Raw genomic sequence first — 13,899 nt, 5'->3', positions numbered from 1 at the left:
TTTAAGTATTTGCTAAATGATTTCTAATTCTGAATGATACCCCATTAAGGGCTGTGATAAACACAGTAAGGCACATATAGTTATAATACATGAAAATACTGTATATATAAATCACTTCATAAATGATTACATAAGCAGAAACTCACATATCAAGAGTACAAACAAAAAAGAAATGCAAATAAAAGAGGAAAGATACAATCAATTGGGAAAAGAGATGGGGAATATAACTTATACTCATTTTAAACTTGCCCCGTCACAAAGATATGAGCATTCCTTCCTGCAATGTATGAAAACACACAACTTTTTCTTCTATCTATTCTAATATATTTAACTTAGGGAATAAACGCTAAAGGCACAAACTTTCAAATATTTAGAACAAATTTAGGGGAAGAAGTTCTTTTTGTGTATTCAAAATGTCTACTGCTGTCTACTTTAACGCTGTAACCTTTTATTTAAAGGGAAACATTAATCGTCTGAAAGGGAGTTAATAAAATAATAAGGGCCCAAACTCTGAAATGAAATAGCATCTGATTTTATTTTGATCTCATTTGATTTCTTCCCCCATAAAATTGTTATTCTTATATCACATTTTTGACAGAGCCAATATTCATTCAACAGCGCACTTACATCAAGAAATTCTTACCTGAACTAAAATCCGTGGTCTCTGAGGAGATGGAAAAGGAACTTTATGCATAAAATGAGAAATATGCCTTAAAAACAAACAAACAAAAAGAAAATTGATTCCAAAGTAAGAACCATATGCTACAAAGGTCAACATGTCACCATAAGTCCAAGTTAAGTCAAAAACTGTGTTTAAGTCAAAAGCTATAATTTCGAAATCCTAGTACTATGAAAACAAGTGAACAAACGAAAACCAAAAGTCATTTGTCTCATTAAAGATGCTTCTACCTAAATCCAATAAATTTTCATATTAATAGTTATTTACATTCAACAAAATTTATGTTATCCATGTCTCAAAAGCGATTTTAACTTCTACCTCTCCCTAACTAGATAACACACAGCATATAAGAGATATGGACATTACCAAAGAAGCTAATTCTTGCATTTGTAGTATGCTTTTTAGTCAACTGCTCATATTTTAAAAGTGAAACACCATTTAGAGTGCTCCAAAAAAATGAAAGAACTTAACTGTTTCTAAAAGACGAACAATATACAGAAACACTTCGTTTCATTGTGCTTCGCTTCATTGTACTTTTTTACAAACTGATGGCAAGACCCTCCACCAGAAAAAAAATTAAGACTTGCTTTATTGCAATACTACGTTATTATGGTGGTCTGGAACAGAACTTTCAATACCTCCAAGGTATGCCTGTACTTTCTATTAACAATAGGTTAAACATTCTATTACTGATTTTATGGGGTTTTTTTCCCCCAGAAGAAAATGGATGAGAAGCTAGACTGATGGGTTTTGTTTTGAACACTATGGAAAAGAAAAAAGGCAACAATAGTACAAAATTTTGTTTTTTCTTTTTAGGAATAAGTTATTTTATTTCTGCATTATTTTTCTTTAAAACATTGCTTCAAAATCATCTTGATTTCAGAACTTGAGATAAATGCAACTGGATAGAGAACATTAGAAATTTACAAATTTTACAAACATGTTTCAACTGCTTGCTATATATAAGACACTGCCACACATTACAGGAATTATTAAAAAGCCATATACTACCAGTTTCTACCATGAAGGTACTCACCAAGCTAAGGAAAAAAGATAAGTAGAATGAGTTCCAGAGGACACACATTTGCTTTAATATCCTTGAAATAGTTAGAAGAGCAGAAAACTATTTTATAATAGTACTAAGACATCATATGCCTTTTTCACTGTGTTAATATTTGCACTGGTGGAGCAAAAGCATTGTGGCTAAAACTGATAGCATCTTACTATGAATTAAGGCAGTGGCACCAAACTGTATTAATAGTTGTTGTATTCAGTTTCACTTATGAATGTCTTTGATGAAACAGTAAATGTTATTAATTTTACTGCAGTGTACATTTTTGCAATTATCTGTGTGATGAAAGGGGAAGTACGCATAAAGCTTTTCTGCTGTACATAGAAGTAAGAGGTTGTCTTGTGTGACTGAGTTATAAGTGAATTAGCTGTTGTTTTTTCCCCCCATAGAATGTCATTCTTCCTTGAAAGAACAATTGACGAATGAAGGTTATCTAATGTTGGGTATTCAGCATATATTTTCTACATGAATGAAGTGCCTACTGTTTCAAGAAAAATAACTCATAGTACTTGTCACCAATAATTAAATGCAGGCTTTCAAGCAAAAATTGGAATTTTTGCCATGACAACTTCTCAATACTCAATAATTTTTCCTATGATTTAGGTGGTAATATTAACAAAAGTGATTTTTTAAAATATTGATAATGAAACATATCTACATTAACTGAATAACCAGTATTTTCCAAATAACCAATGTACAATGCTACCAATCATGCATGTATAAAAGTTCCATTCAAAGAGTGAGACAAAGAGATTTTAATGTAAGAGAGAGGGGAAGTTAATCACTGAAGTTTTAGATTCCACCTTGCAAATAATTTATAATTCTTGCAGGGCATTATTATACGGATTAGCACACATTTTGTCTGGTCCAAAACGTCCACAGAGATATTTGGTACATGCCAAAAGGTCGTTCAAAAACATCCCTGGAGACGTGTTCCATGCCAAAAGGTCCTTGATATTTGGTCCTATGAGAAACGTCCATACGCATAGTTGGTTCACACTAAATTGTCCTTGATATTTGGTCCTGTCAAAAATGGCCATGCTTAGAAAACGTCCTGGGTTCAAATAGCCCATAACATTTATTTATACTTTTGGTTTACAGGGTTAATGCATAAAAAATACTATCATGTCTTAGGTCCAATAATTGTGTTGTGGCTGTATTGCCAGTAATAACCCTTCTTGCCTCAGTAGCTGAGCTGGTAACGGTACATGGGTTAGGCAGATGGGTCAGTGTGAATCAAATATCTCTATGGATGTTTTGGACAGTACCAAATATCAAGGACCTTTTGGCATGTATCAAATATTGCTGTGGACGTTTTGGACCAGACAAAATGTCTGCTAATCACTATAATAAACTACACTTGTCAAGTTTGGTTGCAGTGACAAAAAAGGAAATCCACATTTTTCTGAAAAGGCTAATCAAGTGTCCTCCCTTTTCACCTAGATATCTGTATGAGGCCGGGTTATTTTCATATTGCAACAGATCAAATACGTAAAGATATATGAGAACTTACCTATGTGCAATTAAGCCAGACATTAGAGATTTGCAAAAATGTAAAACATTAATTACTCTTCTCACTAATTGTTTTTTGTTTTGGAAAACAGTTATTTTTCAAAAAAAGATATTTATATTAACATGTAATGGGTTTACTATTTAAAAAAATAAATATTTTTAAAGTTCTCAGTTTTAATTTCTATTATAATAAATACTGACAGATATAACACATAAAAAAGCTCTTTGGGGGTCCTCATTTTTTAAGAGTATAAAGGGGTCCTCAGACCAAAAAATTTGAGAACTGCTGTATTAGAATACTGATATTACAGTAGAAAAGTATAAGAAAAATTAAAGAGTAATCCCATACACCAAATATTCTTACGATAATTCTATCACTTTCCAATTGCCATTAGAGATCTGCCTAAGAATGCAAAAGAGCTTAAGTGATAAATTGCATAAAATAAACATTAGTCAGACAATGGAGATATTTAGATCCTCATTTGCATCAGATCTTACAATATGAAACAGTATTCAGTTTGTGATCGTAAAGTAAACCACTAAAATTTTAAAAAGAATAAAGAATGCTCTTATCTAATTTTTCCTTTAAATTCATGATACCTAAAACAGTAAGGAATATTTTTAAAAGTTCATAATAGGGGCTTCCGGTTAGCTCAGTTGGTTAGAGCATGGTGCTCTTAACAACAATGTTGCCGGTTAGATCCCCACATGGGCCACTGTGAGCTGCGCCCACCATAACTAGCTTGAAACAACTGCTTGACTTGGAGTTAATGGGTCCTGGGAAAGCACAGTTAAAATAAATACAAGTTAAAAAAAAGTTCATAATAAACACAAATTATATGTAAAATAAGAATTACAAAACTAGAAAAAAAAAATTCCAATTAGGATCTCCGAACTTCACAAGTGCATCAAAAAAATGAAACATTTTATTTTGTTAGAGACAAAGTTATTTAAAATAACATGACTATAAAAGTATAATAGAGAAATATTCCTGATTGAAACAACCACAATCCTTTTTTCAAATAACTCTTGACAAATCTAGTTTCCATATAAAATGTAGTAAACTACCAGCACAGATATACCACACATAATGGAAAGATCTGCCAAATTTTGAACACAAAAGGCTTCTAACTTACTTCTCAATTGGAAGGACATGTGGTCCAGAGATGGAATAACGATACAGAAAAGTCAGAAATTTCCTGAATGCATCAAAAAAAGGCCAGTGAGAAAGAAGACAGATGCATTTATTAGTGTGAATTGTTCTGGAACTATCAGACTTCCCATCTGCCAATGATGCTAAACCCAAAAGAAGTCTCTGTTTTTCTGTGAGATTCTCCTCAGGATATGGTTCATAAAACTGAATAGCTGCACCATAGACCTGGAAAACAAGTAATATATTTACTAAATACACCTTATATCATTTATTCAAATCATGTCATTAGTTAAATAGTTAATGGATCAGCCATTATTAGCCAGGCCATTATGAGCTGTTACATGCCTATGAGTCAGGCAAGGTTCCAGGTACTAGAAATACAGTCATGAACAGACATCACTTTTTGCTTTCTTGCAGAACGTTAAAAAATAAAATTTAAAAACTACACAAGTGCTACTCTCACATGTCCTTATTATTGAAAAAAAGGTGTTTCAATTAAATTGCATTTGTTTTATAAACAGTGAAAGTAACTGTATCAATATTCTCTATAAGAAAGGGATTGAAAATATTTAGTAGTCAGTAGGACACAATTGTAAATAAGGAATTCCAACTTCAGGCAATTCACTGAATTTCTCTAGACCTCAATTTCTCAATCTGTAAAATGAGGATGTTAAACTAGATGATTTCCAAGGTCCTTTCCACCTATAATAGTCTATGATTCTAAATAGCATTGCATATTTAATAATGTCTTTCAAAGCTTCTGTATCACAGAAAATGAAGCACTGAAGGATCATCATTTGATGATAAAAATATCTTTCACCATATTCACAAAAAAAACCATTTGGGTATATGGAACAGAATGAAAATTTTCTTTTCCTATGTCCTTGGATATAGTTATCTTAACCAAATGGAAGAGTTATGTATAATAGATTCAATTAACCAGTTTTTTTCTACTGTTCCTTGCATTATATAAAACTTAAGAATTAAAAATGTACAAGAATTTTGCAGATAGCATTTGTTAAAACACATTGTACCTTTTCAGCTGAGGCTCCAGTTAACACAAATGTAGAAAATACAGGGAGAGGGTATTTGCTATTTGGTGGCCAACATTCAATAGTTGCACCCATTGGTAAACAAAATAGGGGAACAGATTCTGGGAGTGAGAATGACTCATAATCTTCTTGAGGATATCTACAAATCAGACCTATAAAAACAACAATAAATATTAGGTCATCATGTCTTGAAATTAGGTGCTTGTAATATGAACGATACTGAAATGTTTTCTTATTTAACATATTTGGGAGACCAAAACATTACCTGTATGTTCATCAAATAACTAAATGCTTCGTTAGTATTCATATAGATTTTAATGCTCAAACATTAAAATGATTCATATTAACTGCTTAATTTATCAAGCATTATTCACAAAGGCTAAGTAATGCAAACAAGAAAAGATTATCCTAAAGAAACATACATAAATACACACACACTCAAAAATTCAGTATGCAGTCACACTATCTTAAGGCACGTGAATATACTATTTTTTTGAAATTTTCAATATGGTTACCTGCATATATCCATTTCATCAGCTCTCAATAACTTTCCCTTGGGGGGTTTACACATTAAAATAGATACCCTATAGGAGTGTATACATAACTTCTAGCATGAATACAAGAAAAAATACTAATAAAAATAGAAGTCACATATTTACAGTATCTTCAAAGTAGTATCAACTCAAGCTTAGCTTCTGAATAATTCCAAATTAAATGAAGATAAAGTTTCAAGTAGCCTATGATTTCACATTAAATAGACTAGTCTAGAAAGTGATCCAGGAATCTTCTATTGAACACATCCTCCAAGCAGTCTCATAATGGATTTTGTGTGACTAGAAATAGAAAATACGTTCCCTGCCTTGAACAGTACAAGTCAAGTGGAAACCATCACTAGATATGTCCATAAAGACAAAAATTATAAACTGGGAATACCAGTGGTTGGTCTGCCACTAATATCGGTGTGATTTTGGACAAATCACATACCTGTAAGACTCTGGTCTTCTCATTTATAAAGTGATATGAACCAGATATACTAAGATCCAAGGCAGTTCTGAAATTCTCTAATCATATGCTAGCCAGCCAGCAGATCCCATGAGGATCTAGTTAACTGTCCATTACTCTATCAGATCATGAGGCAATGGTATAGGCTTTAAGTAAATATAGAAATACTGATGAATCATACATCCTAAAATATCAAAGGTAGAAGAGAAAACTAGAAGTCTAGGACACGGATTTTAAAAATATATTACTTAAAAGGCTGAATCCGCTCTTTTGTGAATAAGATCAGTATGTTTGATATTTTGAGGTTTCTGGCAATTGAAAATTTCAACTACATATTATAAAATCACAAATTAGTTCATAATAGTTCAGATTACTATGAAACATAATTTACATGTGAATTATAGATTTGACTAAATTTAATATAAATATTAAAGAAACACTAATTTAACAGGAAAATAAATATTTTGCCACATTTTCTACTAACTTAAAAACTTAAAGAGAACTAACATCTACTTATTAGCTATTTATTTAAACCTAACATTTAAAAAACCCCACATTCTTTTAATATTAATCTTCCATTAAAGTAAAATGAATAAATAAATGGATGATAACACAGATTCAAAAGACATGGGTTGTCCTAACACCAACATGTTGTAAGGCAGGTTTTTTCCTTTAATCTTACTGGCCCCCACAATACGTTTATATATTAAGTATCCCATGAAAAATTGTACTTACCAGCTTTGTAAGATATAGTGTTAGTCTTTGCCACTGATTTTTTATAACATAAGTATACTGATGATCCCCACTGAATTAAAAAAAAAGAAAATATCATTTAATTTTAAAATGGAACCTCTTTGATCTCTCCAGTATATATTATCTAAGATGTGACAGATTTCTCTGTTAGCTATTTTCAGTTGGTTATTTTATCAGCATTTTGTTGAAGTTATTGCCCATTTTTCACTCAGAAATAAAATTTAACATATTTTTCCCTTGCAACAGCAATAACACGAGGAAAATGTCATGCTTTAAAATAAAGCGAATCCCCAATAATTTAGATTTTATTCTAAGTACAAACTTTGGGCAGAAATGATAAACTAAGAAATATTGACTCATGTGTATACCTCCCTTTGACTCTACAACCCCTTTGAGATATTTCAAGATTTTTCTACGGTTCTTTATACCGAAACTCAAGAGTTGTAATTTGCCATATTCATTGTCTTATTTCCCATTCTCTCCTGAATCCATTCCAAATCAGGTTTTAAACCCACCATTTCCTAAAAGAACACCTTAACAACTTTAATGATGCTAGATCTAATAGTTGATTCCTAGTCTTCGTCTTATTCAACCTCTCAACAGATTCTGATGCCACTAATGACTCCCTTCCGGAAACATTTTCTTTTCTTGGCGTTTGAGGCATCACACTCTCCTGGTCCCTCCTCACCAAATCTCTGACCCCTCTTCAGCCTCCTTTGTAGCATCCTCTCTCTTCCTGATCATTAAACGTGATCTCTTTACTTTCTCTAAATGATCTCACACGTTTAGTCCGATGGTTTTAAATAACAGCTACCCCCAAAGGAGTCTCAAATGTCTAGTCCCAGCTGCAACTGAGATGGGGAAGACTGTGGGTAACGCAGATTTGGGGGTGAAGAAAAGGAGCTCAGTTTTAGACATATTAAGTTTGAAACATCTATTCGACATCTAAGTGAAGAATCAAATGGAGCTAAGGCGAGAGGTCTGAAATAGAGATGTAACTTGGGAGATGTCCCACTTGATATTAGGTGGTGACAGATTCACAAAGCACTTTCTCACCTCCTTTCGGTCTCAACTCAAACGTCACTTTGTTCGAGAGCTCCTCTTTCTTCACCTTATGTGCAATAACAAACCTCTCTCTACCCTGCCCAGTCCTCCCTATCACCCCTATCTTGCTTTTCCTCCCTCCATAGCACTTACCACCATTTGGCATATTTTCTTATTAACTATCTGCCTCCTACCATTAAAATATAAATTCCATAATGGTAAGGGCTTTGTTTTGTTCATTGCTATATGTGTAGCATTGAAAACAGTACCCATTATGTAGAAATGCTTAATAAAATACTTGTTAAATGAATGAGAAAGGACATTTTGTGCATACATAAGAGTGCCTGCATAAACCAGTACATAAAGACAGATTCACAGCACTCAAGACAAATATATAGAGAAAATAAACTTACTTTAAGAAATATTTTTAAAATATTATAGTATATTTAAATATTACACTATTTAAACATTATACAATAACAAATACCCATTTACTCACAACCAAGATTTAACAAATGTTAACAATTTACCATATTGACTTCAGATATTTTAATTTATAAAGAAACAAAAAATTACAGGTTTATTTAAAACCTCATCTTCCATTCCTTTCTGTCCCCTGGAGTTCACTACTGGCCTGAAGCTAGTGTATTTCATTCACATGCACTTAAAAATTTTCCACTGCACAAATATATACATCTACAAGTATGTATTATTGTTTTGTGCATGTTAAAATTTTACATAAATGCTGATACGCTGAAAAAACTGTACTAAAATTGTAATACTCAATATATACCGATAACAAAAGATGACTACAAGTCACGTTTGACTTCTGCAATTACAAGAGGTGCTCAAAGTGGTTACCATCAGCCACCAGACACTTCTGATTACGGCGAACTACTGCTTGAGCAACGTTGACCAAAGTGCCCACTTGTATACATTTTTTTGGTACCCCCGGTATATGGGATCTAGTGCACAAGTGGAAGGAGGGACTAACCTTGGCTAGTACATTACTTTTGCAGTAAGGGGAAGAAATTACTTTTTAATTAAAAAAACAACCTTTTTGCATAGCTCCTTTTGAAAGTACAACTAAAGCACTTTCCTAAAAATAAAATATCCAACATCTTTAAAAACATATTTTTAATTCAGTAATTGTGCTATGCTGCTTTCCAAACAAAGATTTATTTTAGATTATGGTCTGTTCATCAGTGGCTAATTTTATCAGTGCAAAAGAGTCACTTACCATACTGTTATTGAGATTCTTGTCAACTTTGCAGAAAGTGTGTGGTGGACTTTCTCCTTTACTGGGTATAATAATACATATGTCTGTAACAGCCAGCGTATTCTGAGTCATGTTTTCACAGGCTCTTCGGTAGGTGATATAAATTTTTTGTGATGAGGTACTGCCGCTAATATTTGCAGGGCGTCCATAGGGAGTACTCTGAATAATTTCACATCCCTGTTTCAATCTTTCTTTCCAGTCATATAAAACCCTAAAAAATAAAATAAATACACAAATATAAAATACCCTCAAAATATGAAAGGTAATATTATCAGGTATCATTCACTGATCCTAAACTGTAGCAGATATTCCAATCTTATTGCAAGCTTGAATTGCACAGCCCCATATGAAATTAAAGAACTGTTTTCCCTACCAAAAATTAAAATAATGTAAGAAAAATTCAGATTAATCTTTGTGCTTCTTAACATAAACCATAGAAAGGCAATAATTACATGCACGGAACTTGTTTTAGTGTTCCATGTAACAGATTTATTTACTTATTTATTTTTGTCTTTAAAACCAAGCATTTTCTTTAGAAAAAGCAACTCTGTATTGTGACCAAAGTTAACATTTTACAAAAGGCTCCTTTGCCAGATGGTATAGAACCTACCTGCACTTTTACCTCTAATATTTCCCTCAGGTTTAAGAGATAATTTTAGGCTTTCAAAAGAGAAAATAATCTCAAATCTATCTTTAATCAAAAGTATGGGTGAAAGACAGGCTTTTCTTCCCTTCTTTATTGTGGTAAAATCATAGGCTTTTAATAAAGGGCAGGCCAGGCATCCATTCCTTAAGTCTTCTAAATACTATACTTAAAGTACTTGGGGACACAAAGAAAATGTCATGTTTGAATAACATTAGCTTATTCTTTCACAGAATTCACTGATTTGACTTTATTGCTAAGTCCTTAGCATCAGTCAAAAAAAAAAAAAAAAATCAAAGGCCTATTATATTAAGTGTGTTTCTACATTTGCTATAGAAATTGTAACAGGCAATGTCCCCAAAATCAATTGTATTCCCTTTCATTAATATAAAATCCCACTATACAAATAAAATTTAGTGTTAGAAATGGGCCAAATTATCCCTTCCTAATATAATTTTTAATTTCTCTTTTTGTCCTGGCTGTTAGCAAACAACAAAATTTCTCAACATTTTGAAAATATAGAGCTAAATTGGATACCTAATAATAGCAACTATGTTTATCCTAATGTTAGCTTAATTGCTTACTCCTCTTCCTCCTTCTGACCTTGCCTTTCTGTTTTGTTTTTTTAATCTTAAAAAAAGGCATTGTTACAGAGAGAAGTTAGACCTATCTGAATTCAAATTCCTACCATTTGTTACTATCTTAGGCAGTTACTTAACCTCTCTTAGCCTTATACTACTCAGCTACAAAATTTTAAAAATCTAACTCCTAGGATCTTGATGGAATTAAATGAATGTATAACGTCTCCAAAATATTGCCTGATACAGATGCTCAATTGAAAACAAGAAAATAAAAACACAACACGCCGAACAACAAACCGCCATTTATTACTTCAAAAAATATATCTTGAAAGATATGGAATATAAATACATTTGATGCATAAAATACCTATTTTCCTTAATCAGGTATTATGCTGTTGTATGTATTTTGTATTATTATTTTTTATTTTTATATTGTTATATAACTTTTCTTATCTAACTAAACTGTAAGCTTTTAAAGGCAAGAATGATGTCATGTTCTTCACAATGACAAACATGAGGGTAGCTGTAAGAGTGGTTAATTTATTCATTCCAGTTCAAATCCTTTCCTATTGGAGAATCCATTCTATGCTTGGAAAATTCCTCTACTCTAGAGAACTCCAACACTAATGAGAATCTGCAACATTCCCTTCATTTTATCTACAAGCTAAAATTCTGATGGTCAGTAGTCATAGGAGCAATTTATCTAATCTTTTGAAAACAAGATCTAACAGCTGGCTTACGTTCCCTAGCCACTTACTAAATATGTAAACTTCGTATGAAGCAATATAGTAGCTATTCTGAAACCAATTTAAATTACGGCAATTAACTCATAAATTAACAGAATAAAGACTGATTTTTACTATTACTTTTTGATATCAACCATTAGATGATAGAAATTTAAAAGTAGAAGAAACTTCAGGGGCTCATCCCATCTCAGGCATTAGTAAACATGACTACGTATCCACTTTCAGACTTAATATAGTAGGAGATGGAACTTTTGTATAGCTCCTTCAGTAGGGATATCAATAGCTTCCTTATTTTTAACCAAAACGTAAGTTAAGCCCATCCCCTTTTGCGACAGAGCAATGGAAACAAGACGGCTAATCATTCCTTATAAACTCTTCATCTGTTTTGAAGACATTATTAGAGCTACTCCTAGCCTTCCTCTGGTCTTTTACTTTCAGTTTCCCAAGGGGAATCTTATCTTTTACCTTTAAAATTTTGTTCTTTTAATTTAAAAAATTACGTATATTTAAATTTATATAATCTTCATATATATGTGTGTGTGTATGTGTGTGTGTGTGTGTGTGTGTATTTCTCTTTTAAAAAGAACCCCAATCTTTGCAGAAACTGACAAGCTGATCTGAAAATTCACATGGAAATTCAAGGGGCCCAGAATAGCCGAAAAAACCTTGAGAAAGAAGAATAAAGTTGGAAGACTTACACTTCCCAATGTAAAAACTTACTACAAAGCAACAGTAATCAAAACTGTGTAGTACTGGCATAAGGACAGACAAACGAAATTGAATTGCGAGTCCAGAATTAAACCCATACATCTATGGTCAATTAATTTTTGAAAATGGAGAAAGAATATTCTCTTCAACAGATGGTGCTGGGACAAGTGGTTATCCATATAAAAAAAGAGTAAGATTGGACCCTTTCCTCAACCATATACAAGAATGAATTCAAAATGGATCAAAGACCCAAATGTACAGGCTGAACTGTAAAACTCTTAGACAAAAACTTAGGTGTCAATCTTCATGACCTTAGATTAGTAAAAGCCTTCTTAGATATGACACCAAAACATAAGCAATGAAAGAAAAAATAGATAAATCAGACTTCATCAAATTTAAAAACTTTTTAGCTTCAAAGGATACCATAAATAAAGTGAAAAGACAACCCACAGAATGGGAGAAAATATTTGTAAATCATGTATCTGGTAAGGGACTTGCTTCTAGAATATGTAAAGAACTCTCAAACTCAACAATAAAATGACAATCCAATTAAAAAACAAAAAAAGGATTCTGAATAGACATTTCTCCAAAAATATACAGATGGCTAATAAGCACATGAAAGATGTTCAACATCATTAGCCATCAGGTGAATGCAATGAGATACCACTTCACAGCCATTAGGGCAGCTACTATGATCAAATGACAATACAAAATGTTGTCAGATGTGGAGAAATTGGAAGCTTCATACAGTGCCGGTAGGAATGCCAAGTGCTATAGTTGCTTTGAAAGGCAGTCTGGCCAGTTCCTCAAAACACAGAGTTAGCACGTGACCCAGCAATTCCATTTCTAAGTAAATATACAAGAGAGATGAAAACATGTCCATACAAAAACTTGTACATGAATATTTCCAGCAGCATTATTTATAATAGCTAAAAAGTGGAAAATAACCCACAAATCAATCAACTGATGAATGAAATAATTAACTGTGGTGTAGCCACAAGACGGACTATTATTCAGCCATATAAAGGAATAAAGTACTGACACACACTACAACATGGATAAATCTTGAAAACATTATGCTAAGTGAAAGAAGCCAGCATACACAAGCAAAAACATATACAGTATGATTCCATTTACATAAAATGTACAAAATAAGCAAATAGATTCATAGAGATACAAAATAGACTGGTGGTTGCCTGGAGCTGAGGGGGTTAGGGAGAATTGAATAGTGACCAAAATGAGTACAGGATTTCTTTTTGCCATGATAAAACTGTTCTAAAATTTATTGTGGTGATGGTTGCACAACTCTATAAATATACTAAAAACTACTGAATTATACACTTTAAATAGGTGAATTGCATGGTATGTGAATTATATCTCAATAAAGGTGTTATATAAAAAAGGAGTCCCACCTTCAATATAGTATCCTAAGTAAAGCACTAATTTACCCCAAGATCCTTGTTTGATGTATACAGATATAAGCATCCATTTGTAATGATCATTATAACCAATGCTTAAAAGCCATCCTTTTCTCGTACTTCAAAAATAATTTAAAATTTTGTGATAATACATTAATTTCCTGGGATTTTTCTGTAAATGATTTTGAAATTCTCTTCCCTACCTTAAACAGAAAGAAACTCAGACAAGATGAAAGCGCTGGAAACCTGTAGGACAA

The 13,899-nt window shown here is 32.4% G+C and overlaps 1 protein-coding gene across 13 annotated transcripts in view; it reads right to left on the bottom strand.

The window, feature by feature from the left end:
- Positions 1-13,899, bottom strand: part of DENND4A (DENN domain containing 4A) — a 95,417-nt gene that overhangs the window by 54,884 nt on the left and 26,634 nt on the right. For all 13 annotated transcript variants that reach the window (XR_012494703.1, XM_019725584.2, XM_019725587.2 and 10 more), the window contains 5 exons: positions 9,508-9,757; positions 7,206-7,275; positions 5,451-5,620; positions 4,400-4,641; positions 644-710 (listed from right to left, as the gene is read on the bottom strand). Coding sequence is in view for 12 of the 13 variants with exons in the window: in XM_019725584.2 (XP_019581143.2) it covers positions 644-710; positions 4,400-4,641; positions 5,451-5,620; positions 7,206-7,275; positions 9,508-9,757 (799 nt within the window). In the remaining variant the exon portion in view is untranslated. The remainder of the gene's footprint in view (positions 1-643; positions 711-4,399; positions 4,642-5,450; positions 5,621-7,205; positions 7,276-9,507; positions 9,758-13,899) is intronic.

The sequence above is a fragment of the Rhinolophus sinicus genome, linkage group LG03, assembly GCF_036562045.2.
Source record: "Rhinolophus sinicus isolate RSC01 linkage group LG03, ASM3656204v1, whole genome shotgun sequence".
Taxonomy (NCBI): Eukaryota; Metazoa; Chordata; class Mammalia; order Chiroptera; family Rhinolophidae; genus Rhinolophus; species Rhinolophus sinicus.
This window is presented reverse-complemented; position numbering and strand designations above follow the sequence as displayed.